The sequence below is a fragment of the Varanus komodoensis genome, unplaced genomic scaffold (genome assembly GCF_004798865.1).
Source record: "Varanus komodoensis strain SLA01 unplaced genomic scaffold, ASM479886v1 scaffold21, whole genome shotgun sequence".
NCBI classification, from domain to species: domain Eukaryota; kingdom Metazoa; phylum Chordata; class Lepidosauria; order Squamata; family Varanidae; genus Varanus; species Varanus komodoensis.
In genome coordinates this window covers 6,647,849-6,671,417 of record NW_025335589.1, presented here as the reverse complement: position 1 = coordinate 6,671,417, position 23,569 = coordinate 6,647,849, and the positions used below count along the sequence as shown (strand labels likewise).

At 37.6% G+C, this 23,569-nt stretch overlaps 1 protein-coding gene across 1 annotated transcript in view; it reads left to right on the top strand.

Annotated features, from left to right (window-relative positions):
• TTC29 (tetratricopeptide repeat domain 29) overlaps positions 1–23,145 on the top strand; it is a 110,249-nt gene extending 87,104 nt beyond the window's left edge. The window contains exon 10 of the mRNA XM_044430670.1: positions 23,093–23,145. Within this exon, the coding sequence (XP_044286605.1) occupies positions 23,093–23,145 (53 nt within the window). The remainder of the gene's footprint in view (positions 1–23,092) is intronic.
• The last annotated feature ends 424 nt before the right edge of the window (positions 23,146–23,569 follow it).

The window sequence follows — 23,569 nt, the reverse complement described above, 5'->3', positions numbered from 1 at the left end:
GAGATTATTATTTTCAAAAGTTACAACACCTGAGTCAAAATATGACTGCAGTTTCTTACAATTATTTAGTTCCCTAATTTTTAAGGTTAACTTAAAATATTTGCATAGAATTGATAGTGTTCATACAAAATTGCAAATATGATGATGAAATTCTCTTAAAACTCAGACTAAGCACAGAATAGATGCTGATTTGCTAGCATTTTTATGTTAAACCACAGAGGCGATGAGTGGAAAGCTGTTACTGTCACATTGTCATCACGTGGGAAGCACCAAGCTTCTTTAGCAACTATTCCTACATCATTACTAATACTAATATGGAAAGCAACAGGTCATTCATGACCTACTGCAAATATTCTTCCCATTATTAATTTCAAACATTCTTATTTGCGGTTCCATACAAAACTAGCAACATAAGCATGTGTAACAGAAATGTAATTGCTAAAGTGTGTTTTTGTTATTCATATATATTCTATATGAATGGGTGCCTAATTTGTTGAATTATGTTAAAGACAAATTAAAAATATAACTACAAATGAAAACATAAAATGCACACATGACAGGTTAAATATTGCTGTGATTAGAAAATTTAATGGGCATGATCATTCACATGAAATCCTATTTATAATTATTACATTATAGATTATATGTATCTCAATTTTCCCCCTAAAATACAGACTCAAAAATATTCTGATAAATAGGGAATTGAATTATGGGGCTATTATTATTTGTGCTTTGAGATGCAATCCAGATCTCAGCATTTCAGATGAGAAATCTGAGAAACATGCAAGTGTACATATGTACACATAACATGCTGCATTGTATTGCAAGCTCCTGGGAGCTCACATTGCGCACTGTTAGTATGTGCTGTTACAAAATACTTTACATACTAATTGTATTATAGGTGCACTGAAGAAATTATCTGTTTGGCAAAAAGATGCAAGCAAAAGTCTTGCGTGCCCATAGGAAAACAGGGGGTTAAAGTGGACTGTATTTTTGGCTGCATTCAGTTGACTTGCTGTGTGGGGAGAGACTGAGCAGTCCTGGCTAATGACTTGTAGGTACTGAATCCTCAGATCTCTCAGGTGGTTTCACTCGACCAGTTTCAGCAGAATGATGAAAAGGCTGAGATAAAATAAACTGACAGTTGCTACTCATCGCAGGCAGCAAGCTGTACCCCGGCAGCTGAGACCCTGGGAGCCCTCTTTTTTAAACAAAGACTTTCACTGCAGTGAGCAATGAACTCCACACACAAAAAAGGGGAGAGGGAGATTGGCAGCTGGTGGCCGACAGGAGGAGGGAAAGGAGGGAAACTGGGAAACACAGCAATTGTTGGCTAATTAGAATCCATTCCCACCTACTTAATACCAACCCATTAAGCAGAAAACACTTTTTCATCTTACTCTCACTGCTTCACATGACATTATACTCCAATCAATACCCTCCCACTGGCCGCCTCAGTGCCCACAAATGAATACATTGCAGTTCAAGAATGCAGTAATTGAGTTGGGGCAATGAAATTGGAGCTCTCAGACAAGATCTTCCTATGAAGATACTAATGTTATATTTGTGAAACTTGGATAAAGAAATCACATCTCCCTATTGACAGCTGTCAGAAATGAGCATTTTTTTCAAAAAGGTATTAATATCTTTTAATTTGCATGTGTAAAAGACAATGGAACCATTTCTATTATTTGTTACTTGTTTATGTTGGACAAAAATATCTTCAAGTTTACATAAACATCAGGGCTTGTTCTTTCAAACATTTTCTCACAATATCTTGATTTGAAAGTTAATAACTTATTTGCAGGTAGTCAGAATGAAAATAACCTATTAATAAAAAAATCATTCAGTGACAAACATATCATATGGGAAGTTTTCTCACATTGATGACTTCTGTGGCCTCAGTATGTAACAAAAGCTTCAAACAATCAGGCTATTTTAACAATAGTAAAAATGACCATGACTTGGATCCTGAATTGTCTTTCCATGAAAAGTCCAGCAGAAGTTCCCATTGATGGAAGAGAAAAAGATGATTTTCACCAATTTCTCCTACAGCCTCTTCTTATACTGCTACAGAGGAGTATAAGACTTTCTAGAGCAGATTTTCATAGAGGGCAACAAGAGAAAAGAGAAATTGCAGAAAATCTGCCAATAGCACTACGGAATGAGTAACATTCTGTCTAAGGAAACTCAGGATCAAAGCTAGTGTCGTCTGAGTCCACTCTTGGATGCAACACCTGTAACTACTAGAACTATATTTAGATATCTTTCTGTATGTGGAACAGTAGTGAATATTTACTTTGTAGACCTACAGAGTATATTTACACTATTATTTTTCTCTTGCTTTGTTGCGAACCACTTAATATACCCAGAAACATGTAGGCAAATGCAGCGGCTATGATTAAAATGACTAAATGTACATTGAACAAGTTCAACTATTTTTATAAAGGTGCAATCCCATAGAACATGGAGTAAATCCTGCACTGCACGTGCAGTTAGAATTAGGTTCCAGAAAAACAGGAAGAGCACTGACATTGGAAGGTTTGGAAACTTTTTGTGCCAGAACATGAAATAAACTTGAAGATTCTCCGAAATATTTTGGCTATAAGCTTCTATGGGTTTTTACCCAGAATGCTGAAATGCCAGAACTTTGTGCTGGTAGGAACAAAAGGAAAAGGAATTATGGTTCTATGTGCAATTTCCTTCACAGAAAAAAACAAAAACTCCTATTTTCCCTCAAAACCATGAAGACAAGGTATTTTGATCTCTTAACCCATAATAATCTATATTCTGTTCTGGTCTGTCATTCATTCCCTTTCATCAAGCTTCATTACATGCCTTAATCCACTTCCTGTATTGGACTACATCCTTCTTCCCTGCAATGCATTGTTTGATATGCTTGCTGTGTTGTATTATTTAGTTGTTAATTAATGCTTGGTATATATTAAGCCATGCATCTTTTGCAGCCATAGGCTTAATCAGAATTTTATTTTAATTTTAATTTGAACCCTTCTAGGAAAATAATGTAGGCATTTTTGTATGATTTTGTCTCTTCTTTCTAGATCAATTAATTTCTCCATTGCACCTGATGTATGGTTTACTTCTCAATTCTTCCCTGCTTCCCACTTCCCTTTGAGCCTCAGTATCCTGTCTAGAAACCTGCTCTTGGGGGCTAGGCAAACCTTGGAGGAGCATGACATGTGATGCAAAAGGCTGTAACAGCAAAAAGGAAATGCTGAAAATGAAGGATGCTCCTTGGTGAGCATAAGCACCTTCTTCTCATGCAGTTTCATCCTTCAAGCCAAGTCTATAGCTCTAGTTGACAGGCTTTAAGGAAGGATTTGACACTCTTCTATTTTGGATTTGTATTGTAATTTTGTCTCAAGCTTTTGCAAATGAAACTAACTAACCTTACTTTTTGTAGAGCAAATCATTTCTATTATGTTAGGCTTGCCATATTTTTATGCTGGTAGTAAAATGGAGATACATTCCAACATTCGGTTAATCTTTTCTGAATCTCCAATGTATTGAGATGGTCTAAGGACTCAACACAGATATGTGGTATTATGACCTTTTATCATCATGTCATATACTCTTGCCAGTTACATATTCATTACTACTACAGAATCTTACAAAGTGCAGCATCACTGAGGTTTAAATTGTGTAGTACTGTTAGAAATTATATGGACATCAAGGATTGTTCTAGCAGAAAAAGCCCTGGTAATTAAATGAGTAAATTGCCTTGAAAACAGAAATAATGAGATACTCAACAGGAGAAGCCACTGTTATGTCATTTCTGAGTCCATTTTTATGTAATTTAAATAAGAAAATAGCTTAAGTTAATACAGCTTCCCTCATACATCTCATTTACACAAAAGCTGTATCTGCCACCTGGATGTTTTAATGCACTGCTGTTTAGAAGACTTAGCTTGGGAAGAGGTATGTCAGAATAGGTCATTAAAAGAATGTGATGTGCAAACAAAGTCTAAACTTCTAAATAAATTTGGTGCTTTACTTTCTTATTTATCTAATACTGGGGAACTCTATATGGCACAGAAAATTAGCATTATCTCAAGAAGTACTTCTTTAAAGCTGGCTCAGAAAACTTCTTATGCCCCTTTAGCACATAGGCAGTGAATAAAGCCTTGCTCTGATTTTTGTTACACTAAATACACCTCTAAATTGTGATCTTTTGAAGCTTTATAAATATTCTGTAGCTGCCAAAGAAGCATGTTTATTTATTCATTTCTATACCACCCCACAACCAAAGCTCTCTGGGTAGTATACAACAATCCATAAAAAAAGACAATAAAAATGCAGTAAGAATCAGAAAATGCTCCTTCTTGCAGCTTTACCTTGAAGGTGATCAGTTTTTGTCAATTTTTGCTGTTATCATCATCATCATCATCTCTAGATTGTCCAGTAACTGAAGTTGCCTGGATGGTTTACAGCAATTCATAGCACAGTGTTCATAAAACAGGAAGTGATCTGTATAAACAGCATTTGTAACCAAATTTAAAATTCTAGAATAAGAGATGTCATGACTTAAATCTGCTTCAAAAGACTCAACCTTTTATTTGGAGCAGTGTCTGTTATCCCAATTGCCGAGTGGCTATGTTCAAGTATTCAGCAAGACATCTTTTTGCCATTAATATTAAAGAGTCCTATAGCACCTTAAAGATTCACAAATATGTAATGGTATGCACCATAGCAAAGTATAGGTCTACACTACAAAGCCGCTTATTCCACAATAGATCTATTAATTGTTTAAGGTTCTACAGACTCTTTGTTGTCTTTGCTACAACCAGTTAAAGGAATTATTCTTCTGGATCTATTCTTTATAGTTGTGCATTTTCCAGAGTTGTGTCCTGGCATTTGGCATAGGCCCTGACTAAATTAACTCCTGACCACATCCACTCTGTATTATTTTCAGCACCAATATTTTTATTCACCTAGTATTTTAACAGTTAACTTTTTAATCTTAGTTTTAATGCTGCATTTTATTCTGCACTGCTCCTATACCTCTGTACGGATTTGACTGCAGTTGCTGTGGTTTTATTGTTTCAGATGATGTTTTTTGTCTTTCTTGTTTATATGTTTTCAGCTTTTGTAAACTTCCTAGAGAGCCTTTGGCTATTGAGCAATCTAAAAATGAAATAAATAATTTCCAGTGTGGAAATCTAGTGTGAACATAGAAGTGAAGAAGTTGAGTTGTGTATCAGGAAGCATGCATCTTGCTCAGTGTCTGAAGTTATAGGGGAGCTCTCCTCCATTACTTTTTGAGGCAGCTCTTTATCTACTGTTTCTAGAAAGGTGATTAGTTAAAAGAGGAGGGAAATGGGGCCTGTGGCTAGTGGGCCAATACTATGCAGCGGTGGCCCTTGCAATTTTCAATCATCCTTTGCATCCACAATAACTGATACCAATACTAGGTGCCTGCTCTTGCCTAGCCAATAAAACAATTGTGGTACACATCAGGTTCTAGCTTCTTCCAGGTCTTCATTTGATCTGGACACTGTGAGTCATCAATGTTTGTTAGGCAACACATTCACATTTTATGCATGCAAGGTTGTCTTGTTTGCTAATAATTTAGCGGTAGATCTATTACATACTTCACTCAGTTATTTGGCTGCTTTGTCTGAATAAGTCATTTTTTCCATTGACTGTCTTCCTTATGGGATACTATCTTGATTCCCTTTGGCAGCATTCTGTGTCATGGGCAACTACAGCTTTGGAGGCAGGTGTTTAATGCAAAAACAGAATCCCACCACACTCTTTTCCTGAAATAATCCATTTCAGAGTTCCTGTATTGTGCTAAGAAATGGAAGTTGATGAATGATTTCCTTCCAATTTGTTTTGCTTTTAGAAGCTGAAAGACATATTGATTCAACCTGGTTCCTATCCTGTTGTGCATAATTCTGTATTTTGCACTCTGATCCCAGAATGACTTGTCAGAGTGTATAGTGTGTGGCACTTTCAAGTACATGCTTTTCATTTTTGGCTGTTTTATTTCTTGCAAGTAAAAGGGTGATCTTCAAGACCGTGGCTTCTTTGTAACAACATCATGGTTCAGTTCAGTAAAAATAATGCTGAACATCTAATAGATTAATTTGGAAAGGGATGAAAAGCTTGTATTATTATCACCAGCTGAAAACAGCAAAAGGTAGCTGGCCAGGAAATATAATATGAACCCTTAGGTGTGCATGAAAACAAACATTTTGCAACTTAAAACTAGAAAAGGTTAATATGATAATTTTTGTTTATTGAATAAGAGCAACCAGCTTGATTGATACAGTAATTTCTGCCTTTGCTATGGCAAATATTTAGCTCATTATCAATTTTAATAGCATTTTGCAGAACAAGCCTTTTCTTGATATGCAGAAAATACTATTAAATTTCCGTGCATAGATACATTGTTATGACATGCAATAACTACTTGAATATAAAGGGGAATTAATAATTTAGGAGGTGTTAACAAATTAGGGCCATCATTAAAAATACTTTGAACCATTTCATAGAAAAATCAGATTGAGGTAACGCTTTGCTCTTATGATAAAGAATTACAGCATTAATTCTGCAAAGTGAACTTATTGCTCCTATTCGTCTCCAAAACCCTGGAGCATTAAAAGACAGGAAGAATGAAATGATCATTGCATTTTTTCCAAGCATAACAGCTCTAATATTTCCATCACAGTTTCATAGCGTAGCTTCCACAGATGTGCTGGAGGAAAAGCCCACCAACGTCATCATCTCCTTTGTTTGGCTATTGCTGTTTTATGAAATCAAGTCACTGTTCATAATAACGTATTGGGAATTTTGCTTGTACAGCATTCTACATAGAATATATACTGAAATTTCTTTTTCTTAAGTAGTTTGTTTCAAATTATAACCAGCTTAGTTTTATTTGCATACTTTGCCATGATATATTCCTCTTGCCAGACTTCAAAATCAAATATGTTTTAAAATTGAATATTTATTAAGCATTACAAAGAATCAGAAATGGGAAGCTTCCATATACAGAGACAGCTCTGTAATAACTACACTGACTGGCAGTACCTTTTCAGAGTTTCCCACAGGGGTCTTTCCAAGCCCTGCCAGCAGATGCCAAGGGGTCTTTGGCAGCATGTGCTTTGCTAGCAAGCTACAGCCCTACCCTTGGTATTGATTTGCTCAGTTCATATGAACTGTGAATCAAATTGTGTTTTCAATTATCTTTTAGTCACCTTCACCACTTAAAATGATGTTGTGTAGGGTATGCATATAATTGTGACTGTTCCTTTGATCTTCCTCAGGTACCCTTCCCCCTACTATCTTTAGAGATTTTGAAAGCAGCAACTGGGAACAGGCCCTTTCCTGTGTTTGTATCTCATATTTGGGATACGCTTTCCAGCATGGTTCACCTGCTACCTGTGTTTTGTCTACCAAGCATTCTTTCTTGCTCTCCTGGATTTTTAACCCAACTGGATATTTCCTGCTGCTCAGTATTACACACTTTTGCTTGTGATTGGTTTCTTTATATGTGATAGTATTTACTATAGCTTGAATGGTTATGTTACATTTTATGCCACGACCCGCCTTGGGCATATATGTTCGGGGATCCACAAATGATGGCCTGGCTTACTAGCCAGCCACCATTTGTGATTGCCACCAGTCCCCTCCCCTTCATCCTCCAGCATATCCAGATTGAGAGAGGAGCTATTTCTTGTACCGGGCATACAACACAGGTAATACCTGAAGGTAAGGATCCATGCAGCTCTAGGTGTCTTAAGTGCAGGGACACTGTCCCCTGACAAGCTGGTAAGTGGATTTTTGGATTCCTCTGTATGTGGAAAGGTGCAATGCATGTTTACTTATTAAAGTACATGAAAGGTATGTCCCATTCGGGACATTTGTGCCATTTTAGGACCTTGGTCTATAGCTACCAGTACAGATCTTTTCCCTCAGTTTAAGGCATCCAGTAATTTTCATAGTCAGTAGTCCATTAGATCAATTTGCTCTTCTCTGGAGTGTCCTGACCTGAAACAGTTTACATGTCCCACATTTTGAGTGACAGAAGTACATGCCCATTCTTCAGATATGCCAAATAATTGGGCTTCTTGGACTTAGAGTAAATCTCAGCTTTCCCTGTATGGTGCAAGTAAGTTCCTTGACAATGAACATTTTCCCCACCCCATCAGTGACCCATTCACACCCTTGAAGCAAGTTTGGATTGGTAAATATAGGAATTGCACTGACAGCTAAGAATAGAGCTATACTTGAAGAATGCAAGCTGAAGTTACTAATGCACATATATTCTACCAAATACTAGTATCTTCCCTTATTTCTACTTGCTCCTATCATGATCAGATGATTTAACACTTGAATTATTAAAAACAAGGATTTGCCAAATTATTAGCCTTTTTGCTATAGTTACTACCTTTAAAGTTTCACTAGTATGATCAGTGGGAAAATTTAGGAGGAGGTAGTGCTACAGAAAGTCTATCAAATTGCCCCCCCCCAAAAAAAACACACTGCAGTTTATTTTTATAGCATTCTTGACGTAAAAATCAAATGCAAACTGGTCTTCAGGGAGTAGTCAGCTAAGTTCAGTGAGCTTTCCTTTTGGATGACAACTCTGTGAAATGCTGGGTTTCTTGAGTGCAGAACATTGCATAAAAACCGTATTCCTCTGATCTGTAGTGTAGTGCTGCAGCAGAAGCCTAACTCTTGCTCAAAGACCTAAAAGTGCTGTTCCCAAAGCTAGCTTCTGTGACCCTTGATGCAATGTCTCCCAGAATTCTACATACAAACATAACTATCTTTGCAACTCCCAGAAAGCAGTCCCTTTACTTTTCTTCTCCTAAGAAGAGGATTTCAGCTTAAGCACACATTAAGAAATTTCACATCCTCATTCTATAACTTACCCACTTGACCTGAGTACTCATAAATTCTTAACCTTGGAGGTTATATCTACTGATTATTTTCTGTGATAAAAATATTCAGGCCTGCAGGAAACCACTTTTTCCGTACTACTTTTTCATGATGGGGAGAAAATACACTATACATGCTTAGAAGCATTCACATATTCAGCTCCCCTTCAGCTACAGAATTTATCCCGTTAATTCTTGGCATAAGAAATTGTGTGGCAACTGCTTTGAAATGACACTGGCCAGCCCTGGCTGAAATTAATTGCTGTTAATACTGCTTCTAACTATGGAAATCACCCAGCTATTGATTATTTTTACTTATTGTTAAAACATTCCTGTGTCACGTTTCAGTTCAAGAACCTTCCCATACATACAACAATAAAAATGATCTAATAAAAATGATGCAGTGATAAACACCTGAAAAACAATGAATGCTATCATAAGAGAAGTCATTCAATGTAAGTGCAGCTACAGGCCACAACAGTACAGTAACATATAATCATGGGAGAGCCACAGCAAACAATCCGGTCTTCAGGTCCTTCCTTAAAACAGGCGATAATCAGGGGACCCCTATTGGGCAATATATTCCAGAGCTGTGGGACAACTGAAGAAAAGGCCCTTATCCAGTAATTGTTCTGAGTCTGTATGTTTATAAATCTAAAGTTTATTTTATATTTGAAGCTGCAATACAAAAGTAGCTCTGTCTGGAAAAGAAGTTAGTTAATGGGCAGAAAGCTGCACCATCAAATATTTTTCCCTAATGTTTTCATTTCAGATCTTCATCCAGGTTGGTGTGGCCACCACAAACTTCTTCTTTCTTTATAATGGGAGACCTACAAATATGGGTGGGGGGCTTTCATGTTTGGAGGCCACAAAGATATTTCAGAATGGGGTTGGGAAAGACAGTGGTTTTCAAATGCTCTTGAATATATTTGAGATGAATTTTCCTGAAAGCAGTGAATGTTATATCAAGCACAGTAGTTAATTAATATACCTTATACAGTGGTACCTTGGCTCATGAACTTAATCCATTCCAGGACTCTGGTCATGACCCAAATTGGTCGAGACCCAAGTCAAATTTCCCCATAAGGTTCAATGTAAATAAGGTTAATCCGTTCTATAACAATGTTTTTTTAAATCACAAAAATTTGAAACAAAGTGACAAGGAACAATAGAGAACACTAACCTAGGTGGGGGGGGAGTGTTATTGCTCGGGGGGGGGGGGTCCAAATGATAATAGTGTGATAGCAATCATGCTGGTGGGGGGAGATGGCCACGATCGCACTCGTCTTCCCTGCATGAGCACAACCACAATCGCGGCCATCTCCCCACCCCACCCCCGAGCATGATCATGCAGGGAAGACGGATGCAATCGCTGGCATGCTCGTGCAGGGAAGGCGGGCTTGATCATGGGCACATTCGTGCAAGGAAGGCGGGCGCAATCATGGCCATCTCTCCCACCCCCAGCACCGCCCCGATTGCGCCCATCTTCCCTACACAAGCATGACCACGATCGCGGCCATCTCCCTTCAAGCATGATTGTGCAGGGAAGACGGGCGCAATCGGATCATCATCCAATGTGGAGTTCGCAACCTGAGGCAAAATTTTGCCAAAATTTCTGTTCGCGACCCAATTTGGTCGTGAACTGAGGTGTTCATGAGCCAAGGTACCACTGTATTAAAAGCTTATAATAACAGACACACGAGTGCTTCTTGGAGGTAATTATGCAATGTGAAATAAAGGGACTGCTTCTGCACCTCCTTACATAAATGGTATGATACACGTACCATCTTGTATGGTTAAGGATAGGATTATAAACAATCATGTCTGATAGGGAGGTGCATTTATAACAGTATGTAAAAGGCCCTGTTTGGGGCTATATCAGGGACTGTGCAGCTTATCTAAACACAGTAGCTACTTCCAGTATGCCTGTTAGGGGACTACTGGGAATATTATTGTTATTCTACTCCATACTGAGGTGTTTTGACAAATCCCTTTAAGGTTATAGATGGATGGACAATGGGATGGATGAAGATGGGCCTCTAAAGGTTCACAATGAGGGAATGGGCCCCTTGGAATGAAAAGGCTTCTCTACAGCCATCTTAGGGCTTGCTTCCCTGAAAACATTTTATATTTGGGAAGTTGTTTTCCTTGAAATAGTCTTGCAAATACTAACCTTTGCCTGGGTTTTCTAGAACCACTTCATGTCCAAGCTGGCTTTTGATAATTTACATAAAGTTATTTCCATTTCTTCCATATAAATTTTGCTTGCTGGGGGTCAGTAAGTGCTATACCGGTGATACATTGCTTGACTTCAGTAGAGGTGTGAACTATTTTTCACTATAAAACTGCTATGAGTTCTAACATTGAACAAGTCTGAGATCCACACATGCTTGGAAATTTCATGGCTGCAAAAATATGAATCCGTTTAAGTAGCTGGAGATCATTAATGAACTAATCTAGGAAGAGTAAATAGCATTTCTGATATGCTACTACCTATAGAGAAAGAGAGTGAATTTAGATCTGTGATAAATGAGAGGGTCAGATGGAGATCTATAGCAGTAATGAACAGATCAGAGGACACCACATCAAAGGATATTGGAAGGTGTAGAAAATAAAATACCTGAGGGAAAACCACATTCTCAAAAAAGAGTGTACAAATGAGAATCAGAAAAGATGGCACAAGGGTAGACTGAAGATGTACAATCCATAGCAGTGTAGTTCAGAGTAAACATGTTTATAGCTAGAATAGAGTTTGATATTCTCAGCATTGTCACTGACTTCATGCATGGAAATCCATGCTACTTCACTCTGCATGTCACAGTTTCTGCATTTTTGTATTAATAAAGAGGCAGTTCCATGTTTTTCCTCTATTCATTTTTCTTCTGCACTTCTTAGCATATCCTTTGTGTGGCAAATGAGAAAAAGCCTAAGGTTGGCAATAATGATCTTTGTTCTTAAAGACAAGTATAAGGCAAGGATAAGTGCTTAGGAAAGGCAGGAACTTCTCCCTTTGCTCATTGTAGTTGTTGTACATATGTTGGGTGGATCTGAAGGCTAAGTGCTGAATATGGGCGTTTGTCATTATTGCCACTTATACTGCTATATCCACTCTTCCACACTTTTGATCAATCAGTGGGTTGGTTGGTTGGTAGTTGGGAAAAACTTTACAATATATATGGCTCTGCTTACTGGATCATGGGTCTTTTTCAGAGTGACTAAGCTAGAGAGTTTCTGTTATATATGAATATATACGTATTTGTATGTATATATACTAAGCTTGAATATATAAGATGCTGTGACTATTATGCTTAGTGTAATCATCATTTGTAAACTGCCCAGAGAACGTCAGCTATTGAGTGGAATAGAAATGAAATAAATAAATGCTTATAAATATATGTCAGGTTCTGATTCATTCCCCAGTGCAGTCTAGAATTAGCACATAAACAGTGGGTTAAATCTAGATTTAATCACAGATAAAGTAACCCCACTGAGATAAGTTTCTGGATCTAGCCCATAGTTTGTGTGTGTGTGTGTGTGTGTGTACAGTAGATATGTACATAATGCAGTGGGCTACTAAATCAAAAATTGTATCTTATGGGGGAAGCAATGTAAAACAGAAACAGTTTATTTTAACTGCAGAGCAAAACCGTTAAAAGAGTAAACTTCTCTCTATGATTGCGTATTTAACAGATGTCTACTGGATACCTTATCTAGGGAGTTGATTCTTTGTTTAGTATAAGTACCAAAGGGATCACAGTAAAAGAAATGGCTAGCCTTCTTTGCTATCTTCAGAGCAGATTGCCTTAAGAGACACTGAGACCAGAAGAGAAAAAGAGAAATTACATAGATCCAATAGGCTGTGAGGTTTCTATTATATTTCTACCTCAGAGATTGTACCACCATTAAATTCACACTTTAAGGCCATGGGAATCGGGCCAGCATGACAGAGAAGTTTGGCTAAAATGAATCTACTATATTAGTTTTTGTGAAAATGATTAAGCTTTCTGGATATCACATCAGTACTATTTTTCAAACAGTCACTGTTTGAAAGCTAGGCAAATAATTCCTAATAGAACAAAGAAAATGAGAGGGAACCAGACAGAGATAAAACTGAGCACCAGCATAAACAAACTACCTGAATATATTATTTGAACTTAAAAACAGTGTAATGTCTCTTAGTTGAAATTACAGGGGGGAACAGACTCTTTTCTATGTGGCAGGCAAATATTTTTTAAAGTATTTAAAATAGAGAGCACATCAAATAAGCATAAGTATAATCAAAATTCTTACAACGTTCACAAAAATTCCTGAAGGCAATCAGCTCTGCTCAAATTAGTAACTCAGATAAATCACCATTAATTAGCTAATATAAGCCAGCAGGTGGTTTCGAGCCCAAAGACATTCCCTGGTTATTTAAATTATGTATACTACACTACACCAAAGATAGAGTAAGTGAAAGGGGAACAACAGACATGAATGTGGGAAAAAAACCGGTTTAGGGGTAATGCTTAACTAAGTCTTCTGCAACTCCCAGATCCAACCCAAAGGAATACAAGGCAGCTTTGACCCCCATGCTCAAATAATATAATCTGTGAACACTCCATGCAGCTCTTATTTCAACACTGATTATGCATGCAGTGGGTAAAGTCTGCATTGGAAACTAACTTACATATATTTGTAGTAGGGGGGAAAAACATCTATTATTAGTAGTAACCAGCTTTTAAAATGATGTCACAGGACTTTGAAAAATAAGGTCAACACAGTTTACTTGAGGAATCTTTTTCATTTGGATTTCTCAATAACATTATTCTGGCTTTAACTTCAGTACAATATGTTAATATTGAACTAAAAATCACAGGTGCTAACTAAACCTGAAACAAATGTAGAGAAGTGAATTAAAATTCCAGTCTCCAGTGCAAGGGTCACATCATGGATTGTTGCATAAAAATCTAAAGAAAATAGCTGCATATTCCACCTGGTTACAAAATAGCTGATCAGCAGAGGAAGAGAATATCTTGACTACTGCAATTTTCTCTGGTCGTCCAGTTTCTCACTTTCATCCACTCAAATCCACCCACCAGTTTGCTGCCACAATTATTAACCTTTCTCTTCATTCCAACTGTATGACTCCTTAAATCCCTCCATTGCTTTTTGTCCTTCCAAGATCCTGCACGATCTCTTCTTTAGCTCCAAAGCCTTCTATGGCCTTGTCCCTGGCACACTAATCAAGACCAGTTTATATTTTCTGAGCAAGTTTAATGTAGCACCCAGGAAATAGGAGTACAAAGGAACATGAGCATCAGATAAGGGTTCAATAGTGCATAGACTAAATAGTCAAAAGGTTTGTTATGACAAATAAATAAATGTGCCACCTGAAGCATATTTTCATGGCACATGTCTAGCAGTCTTGTGCTACACTAGAATATGGCACCAGGCCTTTTGATAATTGAGTCATTTCCTACAAACAAGTCATAAAATAGACTCTAGATTCAATTTAAAGTGTTGTTGTTAAGCTGTCCATTCAGAGACCTAAACAGCTTGCAGTCAGGTTATGTACCTACCCAGACATCTTCAGGGGTCCTTCCCCAGGAGCCCCCTCCAAAGGAAATAAGCAGGGTGGCTACCAGGAGAAGGGCCTTTTCGATTGCGGCACTCCAACTGCAGAATGTGATTTCCAAAGAGGTGTGCCAGTCCCTACCATTTTCTTTTTGGTGCCAGGTGAAAACTTTTTAATTTTCCTAGTATTTTAACCGTTAACTTTTCAGCTTTAATTTTATCTTGTACCACTGCTATATGTCTGTGCTGATTTGGTTGCAATGGCTGTGGTTTTATTGTCATGTTACTTTTTCCCTCTTTCTTGTTTGTGTGCTTTTAACTTTTGTTAACTGCCCAGTAAGCCTCAGTTATCAGGTGGTATAAAAATGAAATAACTAAATAAAGATCTTACTGTGATATGAAGTTACTTTCATTTTCTCTTCTCCCTTAACCCTGTTTGTTTGTTTGTTCGTTTGTTTTTACTGGGCAATTCAAAGGGCAATCTGGATGTTTAACTGATGCAGCTAGCATGCTGTGGAAAATGACATCTAAAATACATGTCCCACTGTGTGCACTACTCTCATCTTTTCTTCCTTATCACAACCTGTTGGCAAGCAGCTAACCCACTACCAATAAAATAGCAGCCAACAGCAGCTGGAAACTGGCTGGGATAGCCGCACCCCTTCCTCCCCCTACCCCCTGCAAGCCACTTAGTGACCACATGCATAGCCATTCTCTCCAAAATCCTAGACAAAATAGGAACCCAGAAGATAACTTACAAGTTCCTCCTCCTGTTAATTTTATCCTCATAATAACTGTGTTTAGTAGTTAAGGCAGACCCAGTGATTGTACCAAAGGCAACCAGTGAACCTCTCCCAAGATCCAGTCCAACACAGTCATAGCACACTGGTTCTTGTCAGCCTTTAAAACTCCAAATGGCCTTGAACCAGGTTACCTCAAGAATCACCTATGCGTGTAAGAACTTGTTCAAACTCTTAAGATTAAGCAGGTATGTCCTTTATCAAACATGAGTTCAAACAGGGATGAATCAGGGCCTTCTCATTGGTATTGCCAAACTTTGTATCTCCCAGTGAAGGTCCACTGGGCTCTGCTCTGTTTTTAGAAAGCTACTGAAAAAATTTCTTTTTCCGCAAGCTTTTAATGTTGAGGTACTCTGCTGTTTTTAAGGAATTTCTGTGGCTGTTGCATATAAGTAGCTTTGCAACAGCTGCCCTTATGCCTGCATTTAAGGTGTATTGCGCCTGCTTCTGTTTTATATACTGCTGTGGTTTTTATTTGTATCTTTGCAATGTTTGTTGTTTCTATTTTTGTATGCTGCTTCCTATCAGGGGGATGCAACTTTGCAAAAAGGGTTTCTAGTGACACAGTCTTAGGTCTCCACTGCATATGAAAAATTTAGAGCGTAGGTAGTTCCATATTTCAGAGGGAGTCATAGAAACCAAGTTTATATATATTAGCAATACCAAGACAACAAAAATGTTCATGGAATATTGGTAAAGACAAAATGATTTACATGAGGGGTTTTTTTAAGTTTGAGGAAATCCCTCATGAAATAATTAAAGTGCTCCCTCTCAGTCATAGTTATTGAAAAGAGGCCAGAACAAAATATCTTATACTTTGAAAACTCAGCTCAATACCAGAATTATTTATCTGGTCAAAAATGAAGTTTCCTTATAAGGAAGAAAACAATATTTTTAGAATACAATGAACCAATGGCCAAGAACTGTTATCCAGCTCTGTCTTCTAGAGGTGAGTTTTACTGCACTTGTATAATAGGAACAAATGATAACTGTGTTTTAGCATTTTCTAGTTTTTAAGATTGGCTTATTTATTTTTTATGACCAGCATTATACTCAATGCCTGTAATTTTGGCTAGATAGAACATCAAAAGCATATCTGCTTTTGTGCTTTGACATGAATTAACAAGAACGACTGGACTTAAAGCATGCAATCTTTAAACTGTTTTCTCAATAAATAAGGTGTGGAGGGGAGGGGTCATTTTAATGTAATATACTATGACTGCTCTTCTAGTTTGTGCTGCATTAGTATACACTTCCGTTACATAAGTAGAGGCATCATTTTGTATGGCAGTGCTTTATATCTTAGGTTCTTAGCAAAGCTGACCTGATGGTGAATGGTTCTATACTGAAATTTTTCTGTGTGTATTTATTATGATTATTTTTGAGATATTGGTGATTAATGTCAAAATTAACAGCTGGTGAAGCATGTTTCTTTAGTACCTTGGATCACTTTCTTCTAAGAAATAAAGAGAGAAAAGAGGTGGTATAATATAGGAATCGATTTATTCCATCACTGGGTATAAAAACATTAGCCCTGGGAAAGCATGTTCCTCCAAGAGCTTTGGCTGCCCAGTCTCACTTGCGTGGCACAAAATGATTTGCATTTTTAGAGAAATTCAGGTCTTCTGTGAGCTCTAGTGAAACATGAATAAATTGCTTTCTTTTCCTCTTCTACAGACTTTATGAAGCTGAATCCATTAGGGGCTGAGTCAAAGTGTAATGAAATAAAGGCAACAACTGACATGATGGAAACCCTGGATTAGGTTTCCTGGTAGTCGAAGCTTAGCTGTCATGGCCTACGTGTCAAGTTAGTGGTCTTTGGGGAGGCTCATGAGTACATGTGGATATTTTTTTAACTGCTGCATTACAGAAGATCTCCAATGCAGGCAGAAATTAAATAGAAAACCAAAGATTAAGAATTAAACAGAACTACCATAAGCAGTTCACTGCAGAGAACTAAATTTGTTCATACAATCATTTCCTAGCCTGCCAACTTGTTATCATCCATGAGCTATTTTGCATGAGATCTGTAATACTCCTTTACATCTGTAGAACACAGGCTACATATAAAAGAGTGGTGTAGAGAATGCAGAGTGGTTGTAAACTAGAACAACTGAGCACAAAGGAAAATCAGTGAGTAGGGAAATGCTTGTCATTTTAAATGTGTGAATCCTGAATTGCCTACACTAAGTGCAGGTCTAAAACTAAGCTGGTTTGTTTATCTAACTGAAACATGTAGGATCTATTGGTGGCAAGCAATCTGTTTTTCTCTCCATTAACACAAAATCTGTGGTTTTGACTGCAAGAGAACCTTAAATAGAGGTCCAGAGTGCTTCCTGCCATGAAGGATCCAGAAACTGACACCTGAACATGTATGACAAAGCCAGTTGCACTGGTGCACCATGGAAGACCTTTATCTGTTCAGATAATAAATGTGAATATAGCAACGGGATGGTGACAGAGACTTAGTGAATTGTAAATTCCCTATCCATATTAAGAGAGAGTGCTAATTAGTCTTCTTGAAAAATGATCACACCTTGTGCAAAACTGCAAAAATACCAGTGGAACAACTGGATGACTTTGAAGGGTGACTTTCTCCTCTCTGAAGAGCTTACCTGTAGGAAAACTGACTCTTCTGTAAGGTTCAGTGAAAGGAATACTGCCTTTGCTCTGAAAGCATCAGAGCCTTCAACCTTCTTTTCCCACACTTCCTTACCCTGAAGAGATGCACTCAAGGCTAATGCTCTTTAAAAGCTTTAAACTCTAGCCTTATAGAAAATCTCCATGGCATCTTATTTTGTTACAGTTCCATTGCTGGATTTTCTCTGCTTTGTTGACTTTGGTATGTCTGTCCAGAAGATGGAGTTTGCTATAATCTTGACCAACTGCTTTCCAAGGAGGAGATTTAGTGCAATCTAAATCTAAATAGGCAGATAGCATATAGTTTGTACTCTACTAAGCAAATAATCTCTAAAATTGCTGGTACAAATTTTTGCAGCATCAAAATGATCTCAGACATTCTAAGTAATATTTTGATAATATTTATCAATAAACTATAGGAAAGCACAGGCCACCTGAAGAAGCAGAATATATAACCAACTTTTAGAAGATTCTTGTGTTATTTAGAAATTCCTCCTAAATATTAAGGGAAAAACAGAGGACAAACAAACACACACCACAGTTAGTATTTAAAATTGAAAAATACCTGTCCCTTCCATGCCCACCGATTCAGTCTTGCCTTCATTCCAAGGGAGCACACAAAGGATCTGCTTGCCCTGTGGTTTTCCTTATGTCCAGAGGAACTCACAGTGCACTCCTACCTGATCAGCCATCCAATTCAGGCCCAGTGAAAGTATGTATGCAGGACATGGTTCAGATTCCATGTTTGGACTCCTTCCCCTGGGCAAGATACCATTCCAGGCCACTGAAACCTTTCCCATTGGGTTTTTGAATCAAAAACCACCTCAACTCAGAGTACAGATATTACTAAAGTGGTGGACTGAACTCACCCTCCTGATGAGGGACATCCCCAGCCAAGAGCCCACTTGCATTCACATAACAGTCTGTGCATCTGGCAAACTGTATATGAGGAAGCCTCAAAGCAGCACAGGTAGCTTAGGGAAGTATCAATTGCCTGGAGCTTGGAGCCATCACAATGAACTGCATTTATCTAGAACAGGCCTTAAGAATTTATTCAGCTTTGAGAGGAAATGGACAGGAGATCCATAGAAGATGCCTTTCTTTTTCTAGACAAATTCAAAGAATTCCTCATTTTGAGTCATTTATCATAATTAGAAAGATGTCCAGGTTTCAGTTCTAGTTGTCTCTGAAAGCAGCAATGGTTTTATGAAGAAATACAAATAGAACCATTTTAAATAAATATTTTTATTTATGCAACCAATTTTAATTGACTTTATGCCCTCTTAAAAAGGAGTGGCTTAAAGTAGTCCACAAACTATAGAAGCAGACATATAAATAATAGTAATACCATTAAAACACCAGGATCAAACTAAAAGTAGATATTAATAGTGGCAGAAAAGATGCCATTATGTTTTCTATCCTGGCTGAAAAATGATACTTCGCATGATCCCAAAAGATTTGAATTCCTATCTCAAGGTGTATAAAATAAATCCTGCTCCCAATTCATAAACTAGTCCCCAACAATCATGCCTTTTGCTCATATAAACCTACCTGTTTGAAGTGAAACATTCAAGTGCTGTTCATTTAGCATTCCCTCATGTCCTCATAAAGATTCATTCATGGCTTTGTATAATACATTGCCTCAAAAGAGACTAAAATAAAGCATCTTTATAATCTACATTAAACAACTTTGTGTAATAAAAGTGGAAGATTATCTGTCTTAACTCTTTTGAAAGTGCTGAAAGTCTTCTATTTAGTACTTTATTTTGACTTGGAAGAACTGAGCAATAAGCGAGCCAAGCTAGTGCAGTTGTTTTCTCTTCAAGGCCAGCCAAAGACTGAATGAAGCACATGAAGAGATTGGCACAAAATGACTATTTGTAATTTGAGCTACAGTATAAAAGGGAATGGAAGATGGGAGGTGCAGTATCTATGCATTTGCAAATACGTCCTGACTCTGAGGACCTGTCATCTACACTCACTGCTCTTTGTATCAGCTGGGCTGGGTCTCTCTTCAACAACTTTTGGTCTCATTAGAGCTGTGCTGAGGAAGGTCAAGTCACCAGGCCATTTCTTAGAGGCCAGTTGTTTGTTTTTCTATCGTGAATGGCTCATTTCCATCACAGCTGGCCATGATAATACTCCATAATATTAAGAATTGATAGGGATCTTCCCTCTCCATCCTTTTTTCCTTTATTGCATCTATTTTTACATTGTAGACCTTAGGACAGCTACTGACTTACTCCTATTCATTTCTAAGCCATTCCAATAGCTTTACCAACCAGTGTATAAATGCTACCTATCTGTTGGTGTTGTAAAAAATGCTTTCTATATTAGGTGGCTTTTAGATATTCCTTATGTGATAAACTAGGCTCTAGTCTAGAAAAGTTATGCTGTAATAAATATGAGCATTTTGGATCCTGAGACTAGTTAAACTGCATGTTCACGGAAGGAAAGTTTTCTCCCCCAATATCTACCTGTTTCTGAGCTGGAGGAACTCCTGAACATGTGGAATCTGATACAGGGAGTTATTTAACTCCTGTCACTATATTAGGTTTGAACCCTTGAGCAGAAGTTTTTAGAGGGGCAGAGGTTAAAAAAAAGAGGGATAGGAAAACACTTAAAAGGAGGGAGGAAAAGGAGGCAAGGAAGAAGTTGAGAGCTCTTTTGAGTCAGACACATTGGCATGTTGTTTCCATCTTCAAGAATCAGTCTTGAAACCTGCTGGATTATACTGCAGAGAATTTAAGAGGGGTAGACATGTTAATCTGTTGGACAAAAACAACAAAAGTGTCGTGTTGCACATACACAGCAGATTGATGTGCGGGATGTCTGCCACTTTATAAGTATAACTCTATAAAAGGACTTCAAAATGTAGAGGACATGTTTCCAGGCACGATTAGAAAGATCTGATCCATCAAAAATTAGTATTGTTCAGAAAGACAGCCCTTGATAATCAGTGACTTAGAAGTTCTGCTGCAAACATAGCTGCAGCCATAATTAGCTGTGGTTATCCACTGCCACATCTTCAGTTCTCTCCATCTTCAGAAGCCATGTTCAGTGTCTGAATGCTAATGTGTTAGGCTGCAGACACAAAACCACTGGGAACTGCAAGGCTGCATCTCTGTCCTGCCCCCGTCACAGTCTCCTAGTATGTGAGTACCTAAGCTTTAATCATTCTATTCTGATGAAGAAAGAATCTAGTAATTCTGTAGGCCATTGACATGCATTCTTGGCATTTTTGCAGTCTGTTCCCATTGGTAACAAGACAGCCTTTGGCTGTTGGGCATTATAGAAATAAATATAAACAAACTACCTATAGTTGTTTAAGATGTAATGTTTATTTCAAGCTTAACAAGGCAGGTCTCTTCTTTGTAAGGTTTTCTCCAGTCTAGACCTAAACCTGATCATTCAGTGTGGCATACCACTAAGTAAATACACTTAGGACTACAACTTGAGTAGATTTATAATTATTTTTAACCACAATGCTCCTGCACTTTTCTAAAGCATGTCTCATAGTTTAACACATTGTCTAGCCTTTTTACATTACATGATCAGCTTTTTGACAGTGCAGGAGTGGACAGGCACAGCTAATGGAATAATAGCCTGCAGGTCTAGCTAAATGATATACGAATATAATCAACCTTTGTGATGACTATTCAAAAGTAATCCCTTTAGCTTTCAAGTAAAACATATATTTCAGCACAGCAAAGCTGTGTGAAGAAACTCTCTGCAGACTCCACTGATACAATATGGCCTTCATATCTCCACAGTGGGTTTGCCATTCATTGTGAAGTTTAAATTTAAGGTAATCGCTACTGTATATTCATGTAAGCCAAGAACAATACCTTTGATTTGTTGGAGAAATGTTATTCTAGCTACCAAGGGTCCAATTCTGTAAACTTGGCATAGTCCTTATATGCAATGTACCATGCACTTTTTTATAATGGAAAGTACTGGATAAAAATGATTTATGTAGCCAAATTTTACAAATTCATCAATGCTTATGTTCACAAAACTACCTTTGCTTCAAGGCTATTACTCCAAATAATAGTTAAATTCAACAGCAAGTAGTAAAGATTTTAAAACTTTCTGTTAATATTGGTTAGTAGCGGTATAAAAATATAAAATGATATTGAGCATTATTATAACAGATGCTGAGCATTATTTCCAGAAATTCTCATGCACCTGTCCCTTTGAAAGTATGGAAGCTATGCAAAAGCCCAGCTCTGTGAGGAGAATGTATAGGGCACAGGTAAATAACATGATGCCCATTGGTAGACACTTCTGTTGCTACTCACTGAGGCTCCCTACTCCTCCCACTTTTTAAAAAAAATTAACACATTTTATGACCAGTAGCTGCAATAGTTGTGAAATCGTATTTTGTTGGCGCTAGAAAATGCGGGTTCAAAGACATCAGTATTTTGGGTCTCAGACCCCATCTCTGTCTTATGCACAGTCTATGGGACAGGTCACTTGTCCTTTGCCACACCTGTCATGGCAGCTGCCCAGGACAGGCCTCAAATTGCCAAATGTGCCCAAGGGCCCAAAATGTTTCCAACGTGTTCTAGAGATATTGTGCCTCTTTTTAAGGATGGTCATGTTAACTTCTCTTTTGTGAAAGCAAAACAAAAACATGACCATTCATACTTTTAAATTAACTTCAAAAAGAATAGGGAAATGGGTATTGTTATTTGAACAAGGTACAGCATTTCATATAAACCCTGGATTTTCTATACATCACTATAGAAGTAGCATATATATGGTTTACACTTGTGCTTATTGAAGTATAACTCACATGTTGACAAATAATTTATAATACAGTGCAACAAATGAAATTTTGTAAGTCAGCATGAAAATCTAAGTCAAAGCAATGCCACCTAAGTTTTCTTTTAGGTGCTCTACCCAAATATTTAAAATATACCATAACAAGCACAGTAAGAATGCCATAATTAAAAACTGGGTTACATTTTTCAAAGTTCTTTGATCTGAGGATTTTATATTTGTCTAGCAAAAGAAATATTAGAACAGAAGACAAATTGGACAAAGAACAGGGAAAAGATTTATATATCCATTAAAGCAGCAGTTCAGTGTTCAGCCACTGCTACTCTTAAAATAATCACAATGATCATTCATTAATTATCTCCATCACTTCCTTGTTATTACTACTATTATGATCATTTACAGTGCCATCAGGGCAGCCAATTAGCAAGTCCTTGTCTGAAGAACCTAAAGTTTGAAACAGGAAAGGCCACAGAGAGAATGGAGAAAGATGGGGGCAGTATAAACATGTGAGACTAGGGAACTTCAGAGAACAACATGCCTTTTACACATGCTTGAATTTTATTTTGGTAGATTATGACCAGAGGGTTGTGCTAAAGGCTCATATCTCCCTCAGCCATGAAGCACACTGGATGTGTTTAGGGCAGTCATTATCTAACCTATTTCAGGTTTTGATGTTAAAATGAGAGGAGAAACACATAAGCTTTCTTGAAGAAATGTGGAAGAAAGCAAAATCCCATTGTAATTAGTAACAGTTTTTTTAAAAAGAAGTACTGTAATTGGAAGTAAGACACAGGATGGAGAACGCTAGAGAAGAGCCAGACTCCAGGGGTAAGCTGAGCTGAAAGCAAGGAAGCTATTGATGGACTAGGATGGGCTGAA